General features: G+C 33.2%; 1 protein-coding gene across 1 annotated transcript in view; it reads right to left on the reverse strand.

Annotated features, from left to right (window-relative positions):
- LOC126775790 (RNA helicase aquarius) overlaps positions 1-20,396 on the reverse strand; it is a 73,562-nt gene that overhangs the window by 2,925 nt on the left and 50,241 nt on the right. The window contains exons 11-22 of the mRNA XM_050497879.1: positions 17,911-17,959; positions 16,669-16,904; positions 15,370-15,587; positions 7,994-8,163; positions 7,646-7,777; positions 7,218-7,355; positions 5,661-5,752; positions 2,439-2,637; positions 2,072-2,255; positions 1,722-1,846; positions 1,473-1,633; positions 999-1,266 (exon numbers count right to left, since the gene is read on the reverse strand). Of these exons, the coding sequence (XP_050353836.1) occupies positions 999-1,266; positions 1,473-1,633; positions 1,722-1,846; positions 2,072-2,255; positions 2,439-2,637; positions 5,661-5,752; positions 7,218-7,355; positions 7,646-7,777; positions 7,994-8,163; positions 15,370-15,587; positions 16,669-16,904; positions 17,911-17,959 (1,972 nt within the window). The remainder of the gene's footprint in view (positions 1-998; positions 1,267-1,472; positions 1,634-1,721; positions 1,847-2,071; positions 2,256-2,438; positions 2,638-5,660; positions 5,753-7,217; positions 7,356-7,645; positions 7,778-7,993; positions 8,164-15,369; positions 15,588-16,668; positions 16,905-17,910; positions 17,960-20,396) is intronic.

Consider the following 20,396-nt stretch of genomic DNA (forward strand, 5'->3'; position numbering starts at 1 on the left):
GCCGGTCGATGTGAAATAGTTGGCGGCTCCGCTCCGGCCAATTCCAAGCGTATACGACCCGGTCTGTGTGAAAAGAAAAAAGCAGGCCGATGCTCTCCGAGCCGGTCTGTGTGAACGGACCCTAAGCCGTAGCATGTTAATGATTCAAGTTGTTATCAAGAGCCGATATCTTGTGATACGTGTTGTCACGTACTGGAGATGAGAACCTGAGATGAAATTCATTAGTTTACTCATTGTTTTATGTTTGACCGTGATGAGATAGAATTTCAATGATTTAGATTCATGTTTAGTTTTTCTATTTAATCTGTGGTAATACTTATACAGATGTAAAATAATGATAAAAAAAATTGAAAAATAATTTTTGAACTTAAAATCGACCTTGAAAATTAAGACGTTTACTTCATAAGCACATCATCTCTGTCGTTAGAACTATAATTTCTAAAAAGAGGATTGACTTCTTAATTAATAGAGCAATTTAGAAAGAATTGGCTAAGGGACTATATCTAAGGGTTATTTATAATTCAAAACATGAACCTTGCAGTTAAAGTTATTTTCGAAGTTTAAAATAATTACTATTTGAAATCCATATTTACAACCTATGAAAACCATTTACTAAATAAATCTTATTATTATTTTATAGCTAGTAAGACTGTAGTTATTAGTGATGTCGGTAATACACGTAAGCGGTCCCATGGCGTCCCATTATGACCGTTGGCTTCTAGTAAGCAAACAGAAACACAGCAATCAGATATCAATCCCAAATACTCCATCAATTTTTATCATGGCGGGAATGCATTGAACAATTTTCTAGCGTTAAAAAAGGTTTTTAATGATAGATTTAAAGAAAATTTTTTTATATATATTTCGTCTCTATAATTCTATCTGATAGTAATTCTATAAAAACAACAAAATCATCTATTTGTTAAAGTGTTATTTATAAGAATGTATTGTATTCTATAATAATATAATGTGCTTTCAAAAGTAAAAAAAAATCATACCTCGGCCTTGCACGTCCTTGAGCATCCAATTCAACATAGGGCACTCCAAGTCTAACCATCCTGGTGAAGAGACTCTGTTCCATGTTGCAGTACTTCTGGAAGGCCATGTTCTTCACCACTGGAGGTAACTGGTGATGATCACCGATCATGATCCAACGTTTAAGACGTGATCGTCCATCTTGTGGGTTTTGTAGAAGGAGCGGTATGAACGTCTCAATTTCGAGGATCTGGGCAGATTCTTCCATGAGGATGTTGTCGTATTTGAAACCTTAAAATATAAAAACGTATTAATATATAAACAATGAGAAAGTTTTGGTAAAGTTGAGACCTGAAGAGGTCTCAACCTTTTTTTACAATTTCTTATAAAAACATACTGCGTAAATGAATTAAGTATGTTTCATTTATTTGATGAAATAAACTTTAAATATACTTTTAACTTACATTTATTTATAATAAATAATCTGGAGCACTCACCCATTTGTACTAACTCGGATCGTTTTAAGGCTGCGTGTGTACACGTCATCGCTATGATCTTTGCTTCCTTCACTAACAAATATTTTGAACGGTCCAGACCTGAACGAAGCAGTTCGAAGGCGCGAAACTCTTCTAATTCCTCGAAAATGTGATCTATGTACCTATTAATAAAGTTTAAATTCCATTGAATTGTACATGTTAAGTAACAATAAACTATTGTTGAAAATTGTAATAATAATAATTGAATACCTATAACAGCTCTGTGCCACTTCCATATCATCTTCGTAGGACTTTCCAGGGAACAGTGGTTTTGGGGCATCATCGAAAAATTCGTGGAATGGAAACTCCTTGCTTATGGAACTTATTGATTTTATCTGTAACAGAAAAAGGTTATTTTAAATTCATTATATATACTCCTATATATGACCTGTTTTTATTTAGAACCTTGTTTCTTTAACAAGATTAACTATTTAGCTTATTTTGTTACATCATATCATATTTTAAAATATTGCTCAGCTAACCATCTAGTGTTAAATATATAATACTTTGAGTTTTATCATGGAGTTTTCTCTGCAGAAATATAGGTATATAAGCGTCACCTGGTCCTTTTGACAGGCGTGCAGGAAGGCCTGCCAGCGCGGGCGCACGTGGTACACGTGGAAGTGGTGCGCCAGCTCGCACGTGGCGCCCGCGTCGCCGCCCGCCGCCAGCGTGCGCTGCAGGCGCGACACTTGCTCCAGCAGCTCCATGCGCTTGGCCAGCACGTAGTTCACACGGCCGTATCTGCGATACGAGTACGATAATGAGTCGTGAGAGAGAGAGCGAGAGCGAGAGAGAGGCATGAGAGTGATTCGGGTAAATTGTTCCAAACGTTACATCTACATATAACGTTACACGTTACATATACATATAACGTTACATGAGAGTGATTCGGGTAAAAAGTTCCAAACGTTACATCTCACGAACCTTGAGAAATCTTTGTCCGTTTGCAGTGCCTCCTCTCCGTGACCGAGACGAAGTAGATGTCGCTCGTCCACGTCGAGTTCGGCGACTTTTTCGAAGAGCTGGTTGAGCGCCTGATTACTGTGGGTCACGACCAGAGTGCGCTCCCATGGGAAGTTGTGATAGAGATTCGATATTATCTGCACTGCGACATCAGTTTTACCTACAACAAATACATGCAATTACGAAAATTCCTTCTTATGAGTACCTCGTAAATGATTAAAAGCGCTATTGCTCGTTAAATTTGCTCAGGCAACATTGTATCAACAGCTTTTTCTAGAAAAATTGACAAAAGTAAAAGTAGTTTTCGTAAAATATGTTCAATTTATAATTCACTTTTTGTACTACCCATATTATATATATTTTTAAGCTCACAATAAAATTATCCATAGTTAAATAAGCAAAGGCAAAACAGTTCGGAACCTTTTCGTCGTCTGTATATCAACTGTACTGTTCGGTAACTTTTGAAAAACTTTAATGTTATCAATAAAAATAATAGGAATAATAGTAGAAAAAAAACATACAAATTCATATATCTTATCCTAAACTTTTTAATAATATTTACGTGCAAACACATTTAAAATATTATACAACGTGGTCGTCTAAATTAATGAAATAATTAAGACTACTTAGCAAGCTGTTAAAACATTATCATACACGATTATCTCTGGCATACATTTTCATTTTGAAAAATATTCTGAAAAAAGTACTGTCCGTCCGTCCGTTCGTGCCGACACTTATTAAGAACACCGCTAATGAAAATTGGACGAATTGTTTATATCGCAGGTGCGGATTGACACATGACGTTCTGCGCAATGTTAGCTATTTTGGAAATATAAAAAAAAAGTTAAAAGCAAAGTTACAGCCTGTGAATGTCCCACTGCTGGGCTAAAGGCCTCCTCCTCCTTTTTTTTGAGGAGAAAGTTTGGAGCTTAAATAAGTTTGGAGCCACGCCGCTTCAGTGCAGGTTGGTGGAATACACATGTGGCAGAATTTCAGTGAAATTAGACACAGGTTTCTTCACGAGGTTTCCTCATGATGTTTTCCTTCACCGTAAAGCACGAGATGAATTATAATAACAAATGAAATACGTACGCTGTTTTACAAAACATTTTTTTTAATAGATATATCTTAATGTCTTCAATCATATACTAATATTATTTCAAATATACATATTTGAAACAACACATTTATTACGAAACAGTTAAAAATATTTTTTAATTTTATAAAATTACTGACATTATGCAACATTCCCTGTAATTTGTTTTCGTCTGAAAATATTGTATTGTTTGCCAACGTATGTTTAAACAGACAGGATTACAAAGTAGAAACGGTACATTATCAGATTGTATAAAAAAAAATATCAATATCATAAAATGTAATGTAATTGAATCTATTAAAATGTTTTAATATGTATTGTACACAATATTGTACACATGTATTGTATCACGCTCGTGTGAGACATTTGTCTAGACTAGACATGTCGCCTTGCTTGTTGATGCTTGTCTATTGTAGTTTATATTATGCGTAATTGTTTTATATTTAGTAATACATAGATCAATTGAGTAGGAAATGTTTTTTTTTTTCGTGTTTTATCAATTCATCATTGCTTGGCTTTAATTTTGCATATTTTTTATACTTTGAATTTAAACATACAAAAACTATATAATATAATGAATGGATCGACTATTCGTTCGATATGAGAAATAACAGCTATAATTATTATTATATTATAGTTCCCGCTCGCGGTTTCAACCGTGTGAGGTAAAAAGGAAATGTGAGGTACCCTACTCGTAAGTCCTTTTACGTCATGAAATTTCTGCTACTTATGTCGTTTCGTTTCTGACATTCTGATAAAATATATTCATAACTGTACGCCATCGTCTGTTCCAGATACACGTGGGTACGTAGAACTGGTCAAAGTAATAAATTTTAGCGTCGAATCATCGTACGCCTAAACATGATGGCTGTAAATTTTGATTAAGTATGATAATTGAGAGTTCCGGTTAGCGCGAACGATGACGTAACGGTAACTCCTGTTTTATTTCGATATATTGTCTGATTGTGATTAATTAATGTTATGTACGCCAATCATTGTTATTGGTACAACACACGGGATCAATTCAAGCATCTAACAAATAGCACGACATTAAATTGTGTAGTTAGTCTGTTGTAATTTACGCAGATTGTATATATAAGTTGACGTTTTATAAAATCGTAAAATTTTTATGTTAAAATGGATCTATTGTAAGACAAAGTCAGATTGTAATATATAATATTAGATGTGCTACGAATTATTATTAAATATTACTGGAGAGTATCTGTCATTTTTTACATTAATCAATAATAATCTATATTTTTAATCTGGCAACAAGAACTCTTTATGGCGGGAAACTGATAGACTTATAATTCTCTTTACGAGTCATCGATTTATATAATAACAAAGAAAAGTCACATACTTTTCAATAACAAACAAATGGACATGGCAGAATAATTTGGGCATAACTAGCGTAAATACATACATTAAAAAAAATAACAAATGTCAAGTTATGATTTTCTTGGTAATTATTTTCTACTAGTTTCCGCACGCGGCATCGCCCTCGTTTGAGGGGGAGGTATTTTTTTGACTTTTCATATATTCTATATTTAAACTAGATGACGTACGCCATGTATTTCTAATAACCTCGTCAGGTTAGCAACATTCAACGAACATCATAATATCGGTGTTCTATATTTAAACTTAAGTCTTATATCGATGACTCGAAAAACAAGACTAATGCTCTATGCTTGTTGAAAAAAAGCAGATGCAACGAGATCATAAACACAGAGCTTCTGTTACTGAGTTGTGTATGAACACACAGAAATTAAGCTTTAGATTTAATTATTTTACCATTGTATAGGAAACATTTTTTTTTTTAATTTATACCAGCTCCGTTAGCTGCCTAGCGATGTAAAAGTCGTAGGCTCCATATTAACCCTTCGGGCTTTTATTCTCGTCCCCACTTCTAATTTATTTTATAAGCTTAAATGGCAATTTTATTAATACCTTAAACATAGGCATTGTTAGTGTTCCTAATTTTTTAATATAAAATTAAAAAATAAAATAAAAATGCAATATAAAATCTTAGTTATCTCCAGTAATGATTCTTGGCTGTAATATAGCCAATAAGTAGACGAGTTTAGTACCTGTTCCCGGCGGACCGACCACTAGTGTGAGTCCTGGCTGCATCCCAGAGCGGATAGCTTCAACTTGTGTCGGTGTAAACAGTATGTTGTTCCTAAAAAAACGAAAATCAACGTCATAATTACAAATAATATATTAATTTGTCAATAAATAATAAAATCACATACAGTAAAGTAATAGGGTAAAAAAATATCTACAAAATAACACAGAGAACTTCCATCACAAGGAACAATGAACATGGGTGCTGTTTACTTTTAACTCCAAGAATGCTATTTACTATATTTTAGTCAGCAAATTCTTCTAACCATTCCAATCCGGTCATGTTATAGGTAAGTCAGTTTGATTCCTAGGCTCGTATTTAATACCCTAATATCCTGGGACATTTTTCAACACGGCCATCTGATCCCAAATTAAGCAGAGCTTGTGCTATGGAAACCAGACAACTGATATACTACATATACTAATTTTGTTTTGTAAATACATACTTATATACATAATTACACCCATACTCTGGACAAACAGACATGTTCATAAACACAAATGTCTGTCCTGGGTAGGAATCGAACCCACAACCTTTTCCGTATCTACCAACCACGCCAACCGGCTCGTCATTATGTAGTAAATTTGTTTAGTTTTATTTTCTCAATATTTTATATATTCTTAAATACTAACGGCCATACTTATAAACGTCGCTTAGCTGGCTGACTAATTAAACACGGTTTTCTCCCTTTGTGTCATTATTGATTTGACATTCGAAAGAAGAAGACACGGCATTGTTTAACTGGTCACCCCGAACGTTTATGACTAAGAACGACAGTTTTTATTAAATTAGGTCAAATTCATATTATAATATTATTCGTTGTTAATTTTTCAGGTACCAAATTATACTAAACTAATTTAATTTAGAGTTTCTGACTGATCTAACCATGTGTAGCAAAAACACTTGAAACTATAACAAGCCAGATGTCTCTTGTGTAGCATTAGAGATAAATTTGTTGCCAGGGTTGATGAGAATATATGTACGCTTTTAGATATGAAACATATTTATTTCTATAATTTTCTTGTCACTAAATAAACTGTTTATAAGGAGTAGGGTAACTTGAGTACGATTTACATCAAACACGCCGTATGGACTCGCGCCGCAATTAATATGCGGTAAAGGAAATTACACCACATTTATGGTCCATAGTTGGATATAGGAACACAGTCGATTGCAATCATATGCCACTGTATTCGAGCGTTCCGAGATGTAGACTTAAAATATGTAGAAGTGTTTACTGTCTAATTTAATTTGCCACTTGTAAAATGCATTACGGCTCGATTCGGCGCGGCTCGTTTGATGTGAATCGCATTTTTTTTATATTATACTTCGAGTAAGCGGGATACTGTGACAATTTCATTACAAACATGCACCGCTGAGCACGAGAGAAATTATAAACATAAAAGATGAAAATTTAAATGGTGTTTGGTAGAAAAAGAACTCGCGATCCTCGATTAAAATTCAATTGCTAAATTCTAAGGGTAATGTCGGCTTTAAAATAGATAAAAATAAATATTACTTCTTGGGTTCATTGTAGAGATAAGGTCCCCTCTTCGGTTGAACGTGCGGCTGCACTACAATCACTTTTCGCGGCTCGTCTTCATCCATTGCATTATCTCCTAATTGCTGTTTTCTAACCACGTTTTCGAATGTTAACCTATAAACATATAAACCATATTACAACGTTACAACAGAACATTTGTCTTGACACGGCGCAACACACCCTGACGGAGTATGCTGCGTGGAGTCCCCTGAGGCATTCCCTGGCGGCAGTTGTTGGCGGAGACCTCTCCTTGCCGAGCATCATCAACGCGATGCTCGGAAGCGAGGAGTGCTGGTCGGAAACGGTCTCCTTTTGATCTTTCTAAAGGTTACACACACAGAACATTTGTTTTCTAAGATATTCAAGCTTAGATGATAATCTCAGATCAAAAATGTGTCACTTACTTGAAAGGACGTATGAGCTTTCTGGGGTCATCTGTTTGAACTTTGATCTCGTGTCCGGGGAAACTGTTGCGTAAATGTTCCATATCCAAGAATGTGTCGTTAAAGTCTAGGGTTGGGATCTCATTGGGCATTCTGTGCAACAAACAATTAATGGAGTATTGAACAAATAAGTATACAAGTATATACAGATGTGCATAATTGGATTCACTTGTTTTTTTTTAAAGAAAAAAAATATGTAAACACAAGGATGTTTTATTCTAATCAGTGTGTGCTATCCCGATAGTATTTTGAGTCTTTTTCTTCCTTTGTATCTAAGAATATATCTAAAAAAAATGTGTAATTGCGTACCTCGTATAGTGTGCTTGGCCAGGATCTCCATACCCCAGCACGATGTCGTGCAACCAATCGGGTACAACGCACTCCGTGTTCATCAGCTCACGTATTGTCTCAAGGACAGCCTTGAAGTTATTCTCTTTAGGTTTGCGACGCATCACAATGTTGAAGGTTTCGTATACGTCCTAAAGTTGAATATTAATGAAAGAAGTTAAATATTCTTACGACAAGTTATATAATAAACTTTTTGATTATAAAATATGATATGGTCCTTGGTGGCCATATTTAACGGAGAACAGCACAAGTAATATTATAGTCAGTGAAGGAACTACGACCACGACCGGAAATAATTCAGGCGGCAAACCAAAAGTTAAAGTTAAAAATCTTTATTCAAAGTAGAAGCATGACTTTTGCGTATTGATTGTCAAGAATCTATCACCGGTTCCGAAATAAATACCTAAAAAGAACCGACGAAAGAAACTCAGCGAAAATATTTTTATTTAATATTTTACAATTATAATATATATTATACAGTAATAAAATTATATTTTTCATTATTTGAAATAGCCTGGATTCAATCATTTAATTACCAAGGCAATCATATAAAAAGTCATCGGTATTATAATATTCTTTAGCATACAAACGTTCCTTAAGAATTCTTTTAAATTTCACGATTTATTACCTATAAATTCCACAAAAGACTAACCCTATGTAATTGGTTAATAGTAGGTAACTACTTGGTCGGGCCTAGCGGGCTTGCCGGTAACTGGGGGCCTTTTTTTGGGCGCATCTGCCATTAAGAAGGGTTTGCCCATACTCGCCGCGCTGGGCAGGCGTGTTGGCGAGCGCAGTAGGATGTTTATGGGGGGGGGGACGCTGCTGGCCATCCCCCCTTTTCCCTGTCCCTCAGTCGCCTCTTACGACACCCACGGGATGAGATTTGGGGAGTACTATTCTAAGCCGGTACTCCACGGCACGGTCGCGGTATCGGCAGGGCAGGGAGCTTTGGCGCACCTTGGGAGAGGCCTATGTTCAGCAGTGGACAACGATTGGCTGTTGATTGATTGAGATAACTACTATCAGTTAAAATTGTTCTTTCTAGAAAATAATAATTTCTAGAAAATGTTTATCAATTATATATTGAAAAGCAACAGTTATTATTTTAATATTTTGGGCCCAGCTTATAAATTGCATGAATAGCCCTCTTCTGCAAAATAAAAATCGTCTAACTATCGGCTGCATTACTTAGTGTGTTCTTGAAGGATGAGGGAGTCAGAGTAACTACAGACAGGGGAAATAATATCTGATTCCAAGGTTGGTGACGCATTGGCGATGTAAGGAATGGTTAATATTTCTTACGCCGCCAATGTCTTTGGACGTTAGTGAGACCTTACCATCAGGTGGTCTATTTGCCCGTCCACCTATATATTTTATAAATAGCGGTTAAAGAAAATCTATTATTGAAATTGAAAGCGAGCATCGAACGATACATGTAAGGAAAGAATTCAAATTAATTCAATATCCATTATATTCTTTAAAAAACATCGAATCATAATTTCCAAAGCTTTTAAAACGAACAACAATATCCCGAACCGATCGTGACTTAATGTAGGAAAAATTTGTTGAATTCCAATAAATCTTAATTTATATGCGTTTTCTTCATACAAATATGCCAGATGTTGATTCTTTGCGGAGTCGATCGCGCGATTATAATTCAGCGCATTTTTTTAAAATAAGAGTTTTGTTTATAATATAATTAAATATATTAGTCCCATCAAAATAGACAAAAACAGTGGTAAACTTGCAATAAATGCCACAAAGGTGAACATTGGTGTAGGTCTTAAATATACTATTACAAAAAAAACATCGATCCTCATCGATTCCATTATCGCTAAATAAAATATTAAAGTTCAACAGGATCGGATTTTCATATCAGTGTTATCATTAAAATTGGTCAGAAAAAAATGCAAAAAAACCGTTGACGTAATTATATGTGTCCAGTATATTATCTAAACTAAATTTAATATATAGCGATTAAAATCGACTATAAACAGTTTTATAAATAACCATTACATACGATTGCAAAAAAGATTTTATCATCATTTTAATAGGGTTCTAATTACAAAAGCTCCAATAACAAAATAAAACAAATAACTGTGCGCCACATGTTAGAGTAATTGAAACGATACGATATGGTGCATACTTATGTATGATCAATGATGCGGCGACCATAAACAGATTGAATAAATAAAATCTGATATTACGTACCGTACCTTTATTATAATATGATAAATTATAATTAGTTTATCTAAATATAAATATGCTAGCACAGTTACTTTTTTTCTCCCCAGTTTGTCAATCGATTTTCCTTTTTTGTTATGTTTGGTTACCAATTGTAACGATGAACTTTAGTGTTATAAATAATAAAAATTTGGAAGTTAGGATAGAAAAAAAAAATGCAAATGCATGTATAAAACATACGACAACAAACATACAACGATTTTTTTCAATAATGATTATTGTAAATTAAAATGCATTATATCGATGTAACATAGACACCAAAATTAAATATCAATCAAATCAAATAATTCTTTATTCAAGTAGGCTTATAAGGGCACTTTTGAATCGGCATATTACAGTATTGTTGCGTTAATAGTCCAGCGTTTGACCGTTGACTTGCCTGATGTTAAGCATCGACACGGTCTAGGATGTAGCACGCTTGCCTAGAAGAAACCTGTTTACTCTGGATTTTGAAGACTACTGACTGAATTAAATATAACGCTATCAACGGTTCGGAGTGTAGATTCTACCGAGAAGTACCGGGAAAGAACTCGGTAGTTACATTTAAATAGTACTCAGTTTTTTTAGAAATGGCCCATTGGTTAGAACGCGTGAATCTTAACCGATGATCGTGGGTTTAAACCCGGGCAAGCACCAATGGATTTTCATATGTTTAACTTTTGTTTATAATTCATCTCGTGCTCGGAAAACATCGCGAGGAAACCTACATGTGTCTAATTTCACTGAAATTGTGCCACATGTGTATTCCACCAACCTGCATTGGACCAGCGCGGTAGTATAAGCTCCAAACCTTCTTCTCAAAAAAAGGAGAAGAGGCCTTAACCCAGCAGTGGGACATTCACAGCCTGTTACTTACACAGTTTTTTTGGTAATTTATTGCAAGACTAAGAAAGTGAAACATAAAAGACCATCTGATCACTTCCATCCATGGACTAGACATTAAAAAGTATCAATAAAAATATATTGATGTTCAGAAATATTAATCTATACCAATAAATGAGATTTTTTTTTGTCAACAACGTAAATCACGATTCGTTTTACACACAACCTGAAATACGGTACTGAATTTAAATTCATCATTCGATTGTGTAAGAGAAGTGAGCACGCAGTATTATTAGCAATAATGACATCAAAAGTTAAATCTAGGTAGACGAAGAAAGCTCATATAATCGACGTCGCGCGAAGCCAATTAACTAATATATACAAAATGTAAAATATGTTCTCAATATATGAGATATAACAATATAGTTAAACACCTATGTATTTAGCGCACTACTTTGACATATGAAATAAAATGATAAATAATAAAATAAATAAATATTACTTTAGCTGGAATTTTAATCAAATCGTATACCAGTCGTAAAATCTCGTTGAAGCAACATTTCTGGTTAAAAGATATTTAAAAATATTTTTAAGAAAAAATATTACGTGAATTTTACGAGGCTGGGTTAGTACAGATAGAAAAATCGCTTAGCACCATTGCCAAAATCAATATTTATGTTACCTACGCGTTTTCTAAGAATGTTTTTAAAATTCTACTAATTTATAACGGTTTTTCCGATCCGACATCGACCGAAACGCAACTGGATCGTTGTGGTAGTAGAACAGGAAATTCTCTCTGGAAACTGGCAGCGCGTAAGATCTTGCATATGAACGATTGTTATTATTATTATTATAAATAATAATTAATTGGTTTTCTTTAATAAAATTAAGGAGACATGATCTAACTTATCCTGACGGCGCGACAATAGATTTTCCGCAATAAAAATTAAACCTAATTTTTAATTTGTACTTTGGCAGGCACTTAATACTTAATTGGCTAGTAGCAAATAACACCTGATAGTATATATTATATAATATAAAATGCTATATGAGTATGTATGTATATTATGTATTGAAGGAAGTATTAATGGAATTTAAATAATCATGGAATTTATTAACGAATTCATACCACATGGATCACTAAGTAAATCGTTGCTTATTTGGTGTTCTTGGTTACTTAAATGTATGAATGACTTTGTTTTTTCATACACGATTTATGATTTATAGTTGTTTTGAAACGTACGTGTTATTTTTTCAGTTATTTCCGAAATTTCCAAATGCTTACTAATTAATTGCGGAAACAAACGAACGTATTGAATTAATTATTCGTATAACTTAAATAGTTTTTTTTTTATAATAAATAAAAAATATTAAATAAAACATTAAATAAATAAAGTTTACCAGATACAAAAAGGCGTAAAAAAATAAGCAATATGGCTAAGGTGCGGGTGCTACTTTTATACAGTTTTCTTATTTGGGCATTGCCATAGTATTTCTAGCTTCAAGGTTCTCTTTATAATGCGCTCATTTTAGCTCCGGCTGTAATATTGTAAAAAAACTAACAATTCCTTTTTACCCACATTCAAATGTAGTCTCAATTTAAACCGTTTGAATTTATACAGTCCTGTATAATGGTTCACAAACACATTCATGTGATGAAAGAGTTCCTAGGGATTTTTGCATGTTAGTTCCCAAGGTTGGTGGCGTATAGGAGGCGATTATATATATAAGGAATGTTTAAATTTTATTCCAGCTACATACATATAAAAAAGCGATACTTGACGTATCGCTTATATGGTTCTTGTACATCAGATTGGTATTAACGAGCTGTTGCTATATCCTGAAATATCTATCAACTATTTATCAAACTCTAGCACTAATATTATATTACGATGTAATTTAATCGCATTACGTCAACGCCTTCATATTGTTTATGGTATATTGCGTCATGGTTTTGCACACTATGTACTTTAAAAGCAAATCATCGTATTGTTCTTTTAAAGGCAGACCACCATGCATTTAATCGTATCATTATCAAATAAAACTCGCCAATTTTGGTATTGCTAAATTTTTTAACTTTTGAAGTCCAAAAATTTAGCTTAAGTAATTAATTTAATTTTTTGTATTAATAATAACAAGAGCATTAAGCATGTATAATAGTTTTAAATAAACAGTATTTTGATGGTTACATTTGTTAATATAAAACGGAAGGTATTTTTACATGACTGTTCTAAAAGGGGTGTAATATTTTCAGGGTTCGTGTATGTATGTTTCTTTATTCCACTTGAACTTTTAAATGCCTGAACAGATTTGAATGTATGGAGGGGATCATCTCGAGTGATACTGGCTATAAATTCATTCATTCGTTCAGGGCAGTCCTGTTTTTTTAATTTTTCCTAAATCGAATTCGACACTAAGAGATTCTATTTATGTTAATTAGAAGGATCTTTAGTGGAAATTATTAAATACATAGATTCAATTAGATTTCGTGATTGTATACCATAAATATCATTTGTTCGTAAACAATTTTTGGAATTGAAAAAACAGAAAATTCAAGAAATGTCTTGCTGTTTTTTTTTCTGATATGTTATTGCTTAATGAACACTTGGGTTAGTTTTTTAATCTATATCATATTTTATTATACAGGTGAAGAATTTGTATGGTTGGACACGCTCAACTATCACTAAATACATTAATTTAGTGTTACATAGCACTTTTATTGTATACGGTTAAAGGGTATATGACCTCACGTTATGACTCTTAAGAGCGGAGCAGTTACTCGAAACATGAACAAATATGGTAAGTTGTATAAAATGGGCGTGTCTGTATAATCCTAATTTAAGTGTGACCGCAAGGCTATAGTATTATTATGTAAGCAATATAGAATTGTTTGTTTTTAAAATACTGTGAGTTAAGTAAATTATATGTATATTTGATTGCGAGGTCCGTCTGAAGGGTACTGTAATGTAGACTTAAATTAAGAAAATCATGCGTAATGGGCGCGTAATTCCTTTGAATCTAGTATACAAAACGTTTATGTTACTATTTAATGAAATAAGCTGCAATTTATACACGTTTAGATCAGAAATCAATTGGAAATTATCGCATTTTGTAATGCATTGACATTAAATGCCACGACAAAGATAAATTATCATTTAAAAACAAATCGAACACACGTGTGATTTGTTTTATGAAAGTTTAACAAAATTAAAATGGTCATTTTAACTTTCCGAAATTTGTGCGGTTCACTAAGTTTTTTTGAGTTGAAAGTTTTTTTAAATATCCATATAAAGTATTCCTTAAAAAATATCAGGTAAATAACTCCTCAGCTGCAAAGTATTAGTTTATATTTAAAGATACTATATAAAAATATTCATACTATATAGAAAATAGTCGTTAAACGTTAAGATAATTATAATGTATTTATGTTACATTTATAATTAATTATAATGTTTATTATGTTTCAAACAGTTACCACATAAAGTTCGTTTTATTAGAACATTAATTGATTTGAGATAAATGTAAATAATACACACATAATAATAAACATTATGTTAATGGAATATTTTAATCATGGTCGACGAAATTTAAATGAAATCTGCTGATGACAATTATTTATTTTTTTTAATTTAGGATAGCGCATATCTAATGAACAGGGTTATGCTATATTGGGTTTTTCGGATGATAAATTCTCAATTGCTATCAACAGTTCGGTAAGCACGCAGAGCATGCGCAAAAACTCTTCCCGGACAACATCCCATCAGATTATGAGACTAAGGCGAATAGCAAGTGCTCTTGTTTCAGATTGCTGCTCAGTTTGATACTTCCTTGAATACGGCCGTATTGCTTCTTGCTCAAGATAACAGTACTATTTAAACTTTACAGGATCTAATTTGATGATTTAGTTTAAATAAAATTTCAGTAGATTATTATTATACACATTCATAGATACAGATTCTATCTACTGCTGGTAGAGCTTTGTGCAAGCTCGTCTGGGTAGGTACCACCCACTCAACAGATATTCTACCGCAAAACAGCAGTACTCGGTATTGTTGTTTTATGGTTTGAAGGGTGAGTGAGCCAGTGTAATTACAGGCACATAACATTTTAGTTCCCAAGGTCGGTGGCGCATTGGTGATGTAAGCGATGGTTATCATTTCTTACAATGCCAATGTCTATGGGCGTTGGTGACCACTTACCATCAGGTGGCCCATATGCTCGTCCGCCTCCCTATTTTATATAAAAAAAGATACAGATAAAATTCATACCTCTTTCCCTTTGCTTGCTTGGTCTAAATCCAGTCGGTACTGATTCGGATCCAAGAGAAGTCGGAATGTTCTAGAATCGCCATCTAGTTCAGGTCTGGGCTCTGGGCCTTCTTCGATGACTCTGCCTGAAGCATCCAGCATGCCCTCGACTTCGCATCCTCTCACATAGACTATACCTGCTTGTTCTACCATACTCCTCTTGTAGTCATATTTCGTTCCTATAAAAATAATATTAGACAGTTTAATAAAATCTAATCCTAGTGTAATATGAAGATAGATTGCAGTCTTTATTGTAGGAAGCTCGTAGATATTATTATGTTGAAACTTTATAATGATACTAAATATCCCAAATATCATTACTTTTTTTTTAATTTTCATCAAAATTCTCCAAAACGTTGTTAATTCAGATGAAAAAATTAAAAAGTAACTTTGTCTGTTTGTGACACTTTCAAGGCTAAACCACTAAATTGATTTTGATTTTGATGAAATTTGGTGCGCAGTAAGGTGGAACCCCAAGGACAGACGCAGGCTACTAAAACCTACCCCCCTTCCTTATATGCGGGCAAAGCTGCGGGTGCAAACTGTTACATTATATATAGCAAAACGAAACTAGTTTTGTTTCTTTATTTAAATTATAAGATAACTCAAAATTTAAAAATAAGTATTTTGACATTTCACTTGTTTAATACATCGATCGTAAACTAAACATTTATCACTACAAGATATATGTTTAGTGTCGCACGCGTAACGATCTAAATAGATTTCTTTTATGTTAAATTATTACAAAACTTTCATGGCTCAATAAATTTCATTTTTCGAATGACCCTTGAATGATATAGATATTCTAAGAAAACAGTTTAGTGGCTTTTCTAAATAGAAGTACAATTGAATGCTAACGAGTTTTCCGTATTTAAAATACTTTTAATAGCGAAAATTCATTTAAAATAGGTACATAGGAAGACGTGATACATTTGCGAGCAAGTAAGGTGATTCATTCCCGTAAGCTTGTCATGTACTTTAGTACATTAACATAGTTACAAAAAAGCAAAAAAATTACACGAAATAAATACGTCTCAAAAAACACTTATACTTATCATGAAAATCTGTTCAAATTTTTTTTTAAATATGGTAATAAGCTTAATAAGATTATTTTAATTGAAAATCTTTAAACAACATTACAAATAATAAAAGATCAATCATTACCATATATTTTTGTTCTAACCACCAGTTACGTATACATTTGAAGTCTATCCTTAAGTCCCTGTATTAAGTCTCAAAATAGCTTGTTGCGTTCCTTACCTATACCCTGAGTTGGACGAACAGTGACCAGGAAACAGACGTCATGTTTTCGTAAGCTCTCCCATTCATGTTTAATTTCGTTCCTCACGCTCAATGTTACGGTGACGTCAGCCCGCACTCTTGAAGGAGCCTTCTCACCAATGTTTGGTTTCGCCACTTCAACAACAGCGAAACTTTGTATGGGATGAGCCATACGAGCCCAGCCGCCGAAATAAACACTGCCGTCTTCCGCTAGCCTGATTCAAATAATATTAGGATTTAAATTAAACAAATAGTGTTTATTTAGTTCCATATAAACATATGTACGTGTCAATTATTCTTTGAACGTCTGGGTTTTTCATTCCGAAACAAAGTAGGTGTTACAAATTTTCATTCCACTTCCTTGTTTTACATTAATTCTAAAAGAAATCAAATAATAGCTCATGAACGTTCTACAGTTCCGGCTTATCGTTATGTGGTACGATTTTTTTCTTCTGTTATGTGGACGAGCTCATTTTACCACTCACTTCACTCCGAGTTGGTGGCACCGTCATATCCTAGGAAAGATTTCATCAAGCTACAAGTATGATAAACTTTTCCTAATCTGTACTATATATAGTAATAATAATGTCCTCCAGAACGATTTCGGCCACGGCGGCCAATCTCAAGAGAGATTAGCCAACTGCGCAGGAGATATTAAAGTGCAAAAGCATGTGCGCAAACACAGGCGCACTCTCTATTCCCTGACTTTCATAATCTAATGGGACGACAATCCGACACGACCGGAAAGAGTTCAGGCGCAGGATCAACGGCTTTATGTGCTTTCCGTGGCACGGTAGTGTACACACTTCCAACTTCCAGATTCCGGGCTGCTACTGAGAATTATCTAACAGAAAAACCCAATAACTTTTTATTGGCCCGACCTGGGAATTGAACCCGGGACCTCCGGGTCTGCGGCCTTACATCAAGCCTCTAGCGACGAGGCAGTCATATATGTATATAGTACAATAGCGTCGAAGATAATTATAGATTATAAGACGTCACGTTATGGATATCTTTGACGCTTTTTAGATAATTTTATGCTTTTGTTATTTATACATATAAAATTTTATGTGTATATATTTTTATAAAGTCCGCACTACACACTTTTTTTATTAATTTAGTTAAGTGTGCGCAAATAAAGAAATTTACAACAAAAACATCAGTAACAGAAGCCGCGCGGAGCAGCATATCTTATACAACTATAACATCTAATTAAATTACCATGGCGCCAGTCGATACACAGCATCTTCTATGTCTTGTCGAATTTCATCTGCAACAAAATTAGCACAAATATAGACATACACTTTATCTACGTCATAAATATCTCCTGACGTTATCTAAGTAAGCGTCAGTAAGACAAACAGTATACGAACTCTTGGTTTATTTTGTAAATATTGGCAAGACTATCTTATCCTAGTCCTGACTTACTAAAATACATAAAATCACTTAACAAAATACTTGTATTATTTTTATATAACTTTGTAAATAATTGAAATATCAAATAATTACTACTTTGCATGGTCGTAAAAATTCTCCATTTATTTTTTATTATAGAATTACAAATTTGCAATTTCCGAATTAAGTTCGCCGGTTAAGCCGGCTCTATTCGTCACCAGTAGAAGTAATAAGGTATTTAATGTACATCCTTATTAATTTGTATAAAATTGAATCATGTATTAGTCATGGCGGTTCTATTAATCAAACGCGTTTAGATACAAAACTTTACAAATAATTAGTCAATTGTGTCAAAGCAGTTCTTTGAATTGCCGCCGAATACTTCCTCTGCTTGTGTTTCCAAATAATAATAATAGTTTATTTAGAACCACCATAAGATGATAAACAAATGTGAACGATAATAATTGTAATAATAATTAACTGTGACGCAATTACTAACGCCCGCTAACGAAGCGACATTTCTCTATTATAACAAAACATTTTAATAACAAATATAATGGTCATTTAATAATTAGTCTGTGAAATCTTTGTTCGCGCAGACTGTAATAGATTGATCTCATATTAATGAAAAGCGGTTATTTTAATAACCGGAAACTTATAAACTTCCATCAATCGTGCAACATCAAATTTAACCAATCTAATGGCGAATGTAACGAACCCACCAGGAAAACCATTTCCAGGCATGATGGGTGTATCATTTCGGTGGCGGGAATGTCGGTGGTGTACGAAATGGTTAATATTTCTTACATCGCCAATGTGAATTTGCGGTCGTGATCCCTTACTATCAGGCCAGACCATTAGCCAGGCCGCCTACCTATTTTATATTTATTCAGGATATGGTTATAAAAAGCCTTCATATCAGCTTTAGAAAAACCATATGAATAACGCTTAAATCATTTGATGTTTAAGTTAAAAATATTTTAAATATTTGTGATAACACAACAAAAAAATATGTCATGAACAAATATATATTGTCAAGCAAACAATTCCATTTATGCAAAGGGAGTTATTTCGTCATTCCGTCACTCTGTTTAAGTAAAGCTTATAAGTATCTCTATGATTAAGAAATTAAGAATTTTACTGTCTTCGAAGATCACATATTTTTTATACCTTTTGTTCTATAACATCTTATATTGGCCAGTTCTCGTCTAATGTTATTTAATTTTTATAAAATAGTAATACAATCCGATTATGTTTAGTAATTGATCGGGAATTGATTAGGATCCCGATTTTTTATAAAAAAATCACATTCGTACACTCAACTAATAATAATCAATGTTGTAAGTCCAAAAAACCAACAGAACAAAAATTCAGACACGATACGCGAAATTGCAGTAAAGCCAGGCGTTGTCAATTTTGTCCCACATGACGTCACAGCAGAAATTAAACTTCGAACGGTTGTGCTCGTACACCAAACGTAAATGGCATGATGTTCCATTACCAGATAAGCTGGCTTTGTAAATTATTTATCGCTGTTGTAATAAAATTAAAAATCCAATTCAAATATTTATTTAATATATATTTTAAAATTACAATTTAATTTTTAATGTATTATTATTATTTTAATTTTCTATTCGTTTTACTATGTTATTAATAAGCATTTTCTAAGTATGTAAAATATTTCTATGGTAACTTTTTTGTTTTGCTTATATATAAGTATTTATGTATATGTATGTATATGTATGTATATGTATTGGTTTGTATATTTATTGTGATGTCATAGCTTAGGAATTGTGTAACTATTTGTTTTCCTAATCTATCATAAAACAAAATTAATCAGCTACACTTTGTTGGAAACTAACTCTTATTGACTTTTGGGTCAATCTATTTTTCTTAACAGTATATTTCTTTTAATTACCTTTCATTATATATGGTCGACAATGTTAATATATTAAATTACTGGGACGTTATTTATATATAAACTTTATTTATAAAACACAAACATCAATGGCGAATTACTATAGATTACTCTGGCGAAATATAAGTTATGTATATAAAAATTGACATTTCTCCGCTTCTGTTTCGACATAGATGTCTCATATATATCTTAATTCATAGAGTTATGATATAAATAGACAATCAACATACTATTTGACCGAGGACTGATAAAATCATTTTGCCGGGAGTGGAATGAGGCATTTTATGTACTTTCGATTGACGTAACACTGCGAAGCCGGTCTAGACCAGACTGATACGAAATTGTGCATTTTACAAGTTGTAGCGACGTAAAGTAGGTGAACTTCATATAACTC

The sequence above is a fragment of the Nymphalis io genome, chromosome 19, assembly GCF_905147045.1.
Source record: "Nymphalis io chromosome 19, ilAglIoxx1.1, whole genome shotgun sequence".
Taxonomy (NCBI): domain Eukaryota; kingdom Metazoa; phylum Arthropoda; class Insecta; order Lepidoptera; family Nymphalidae; genus Nymphalis; species Nymphalis io.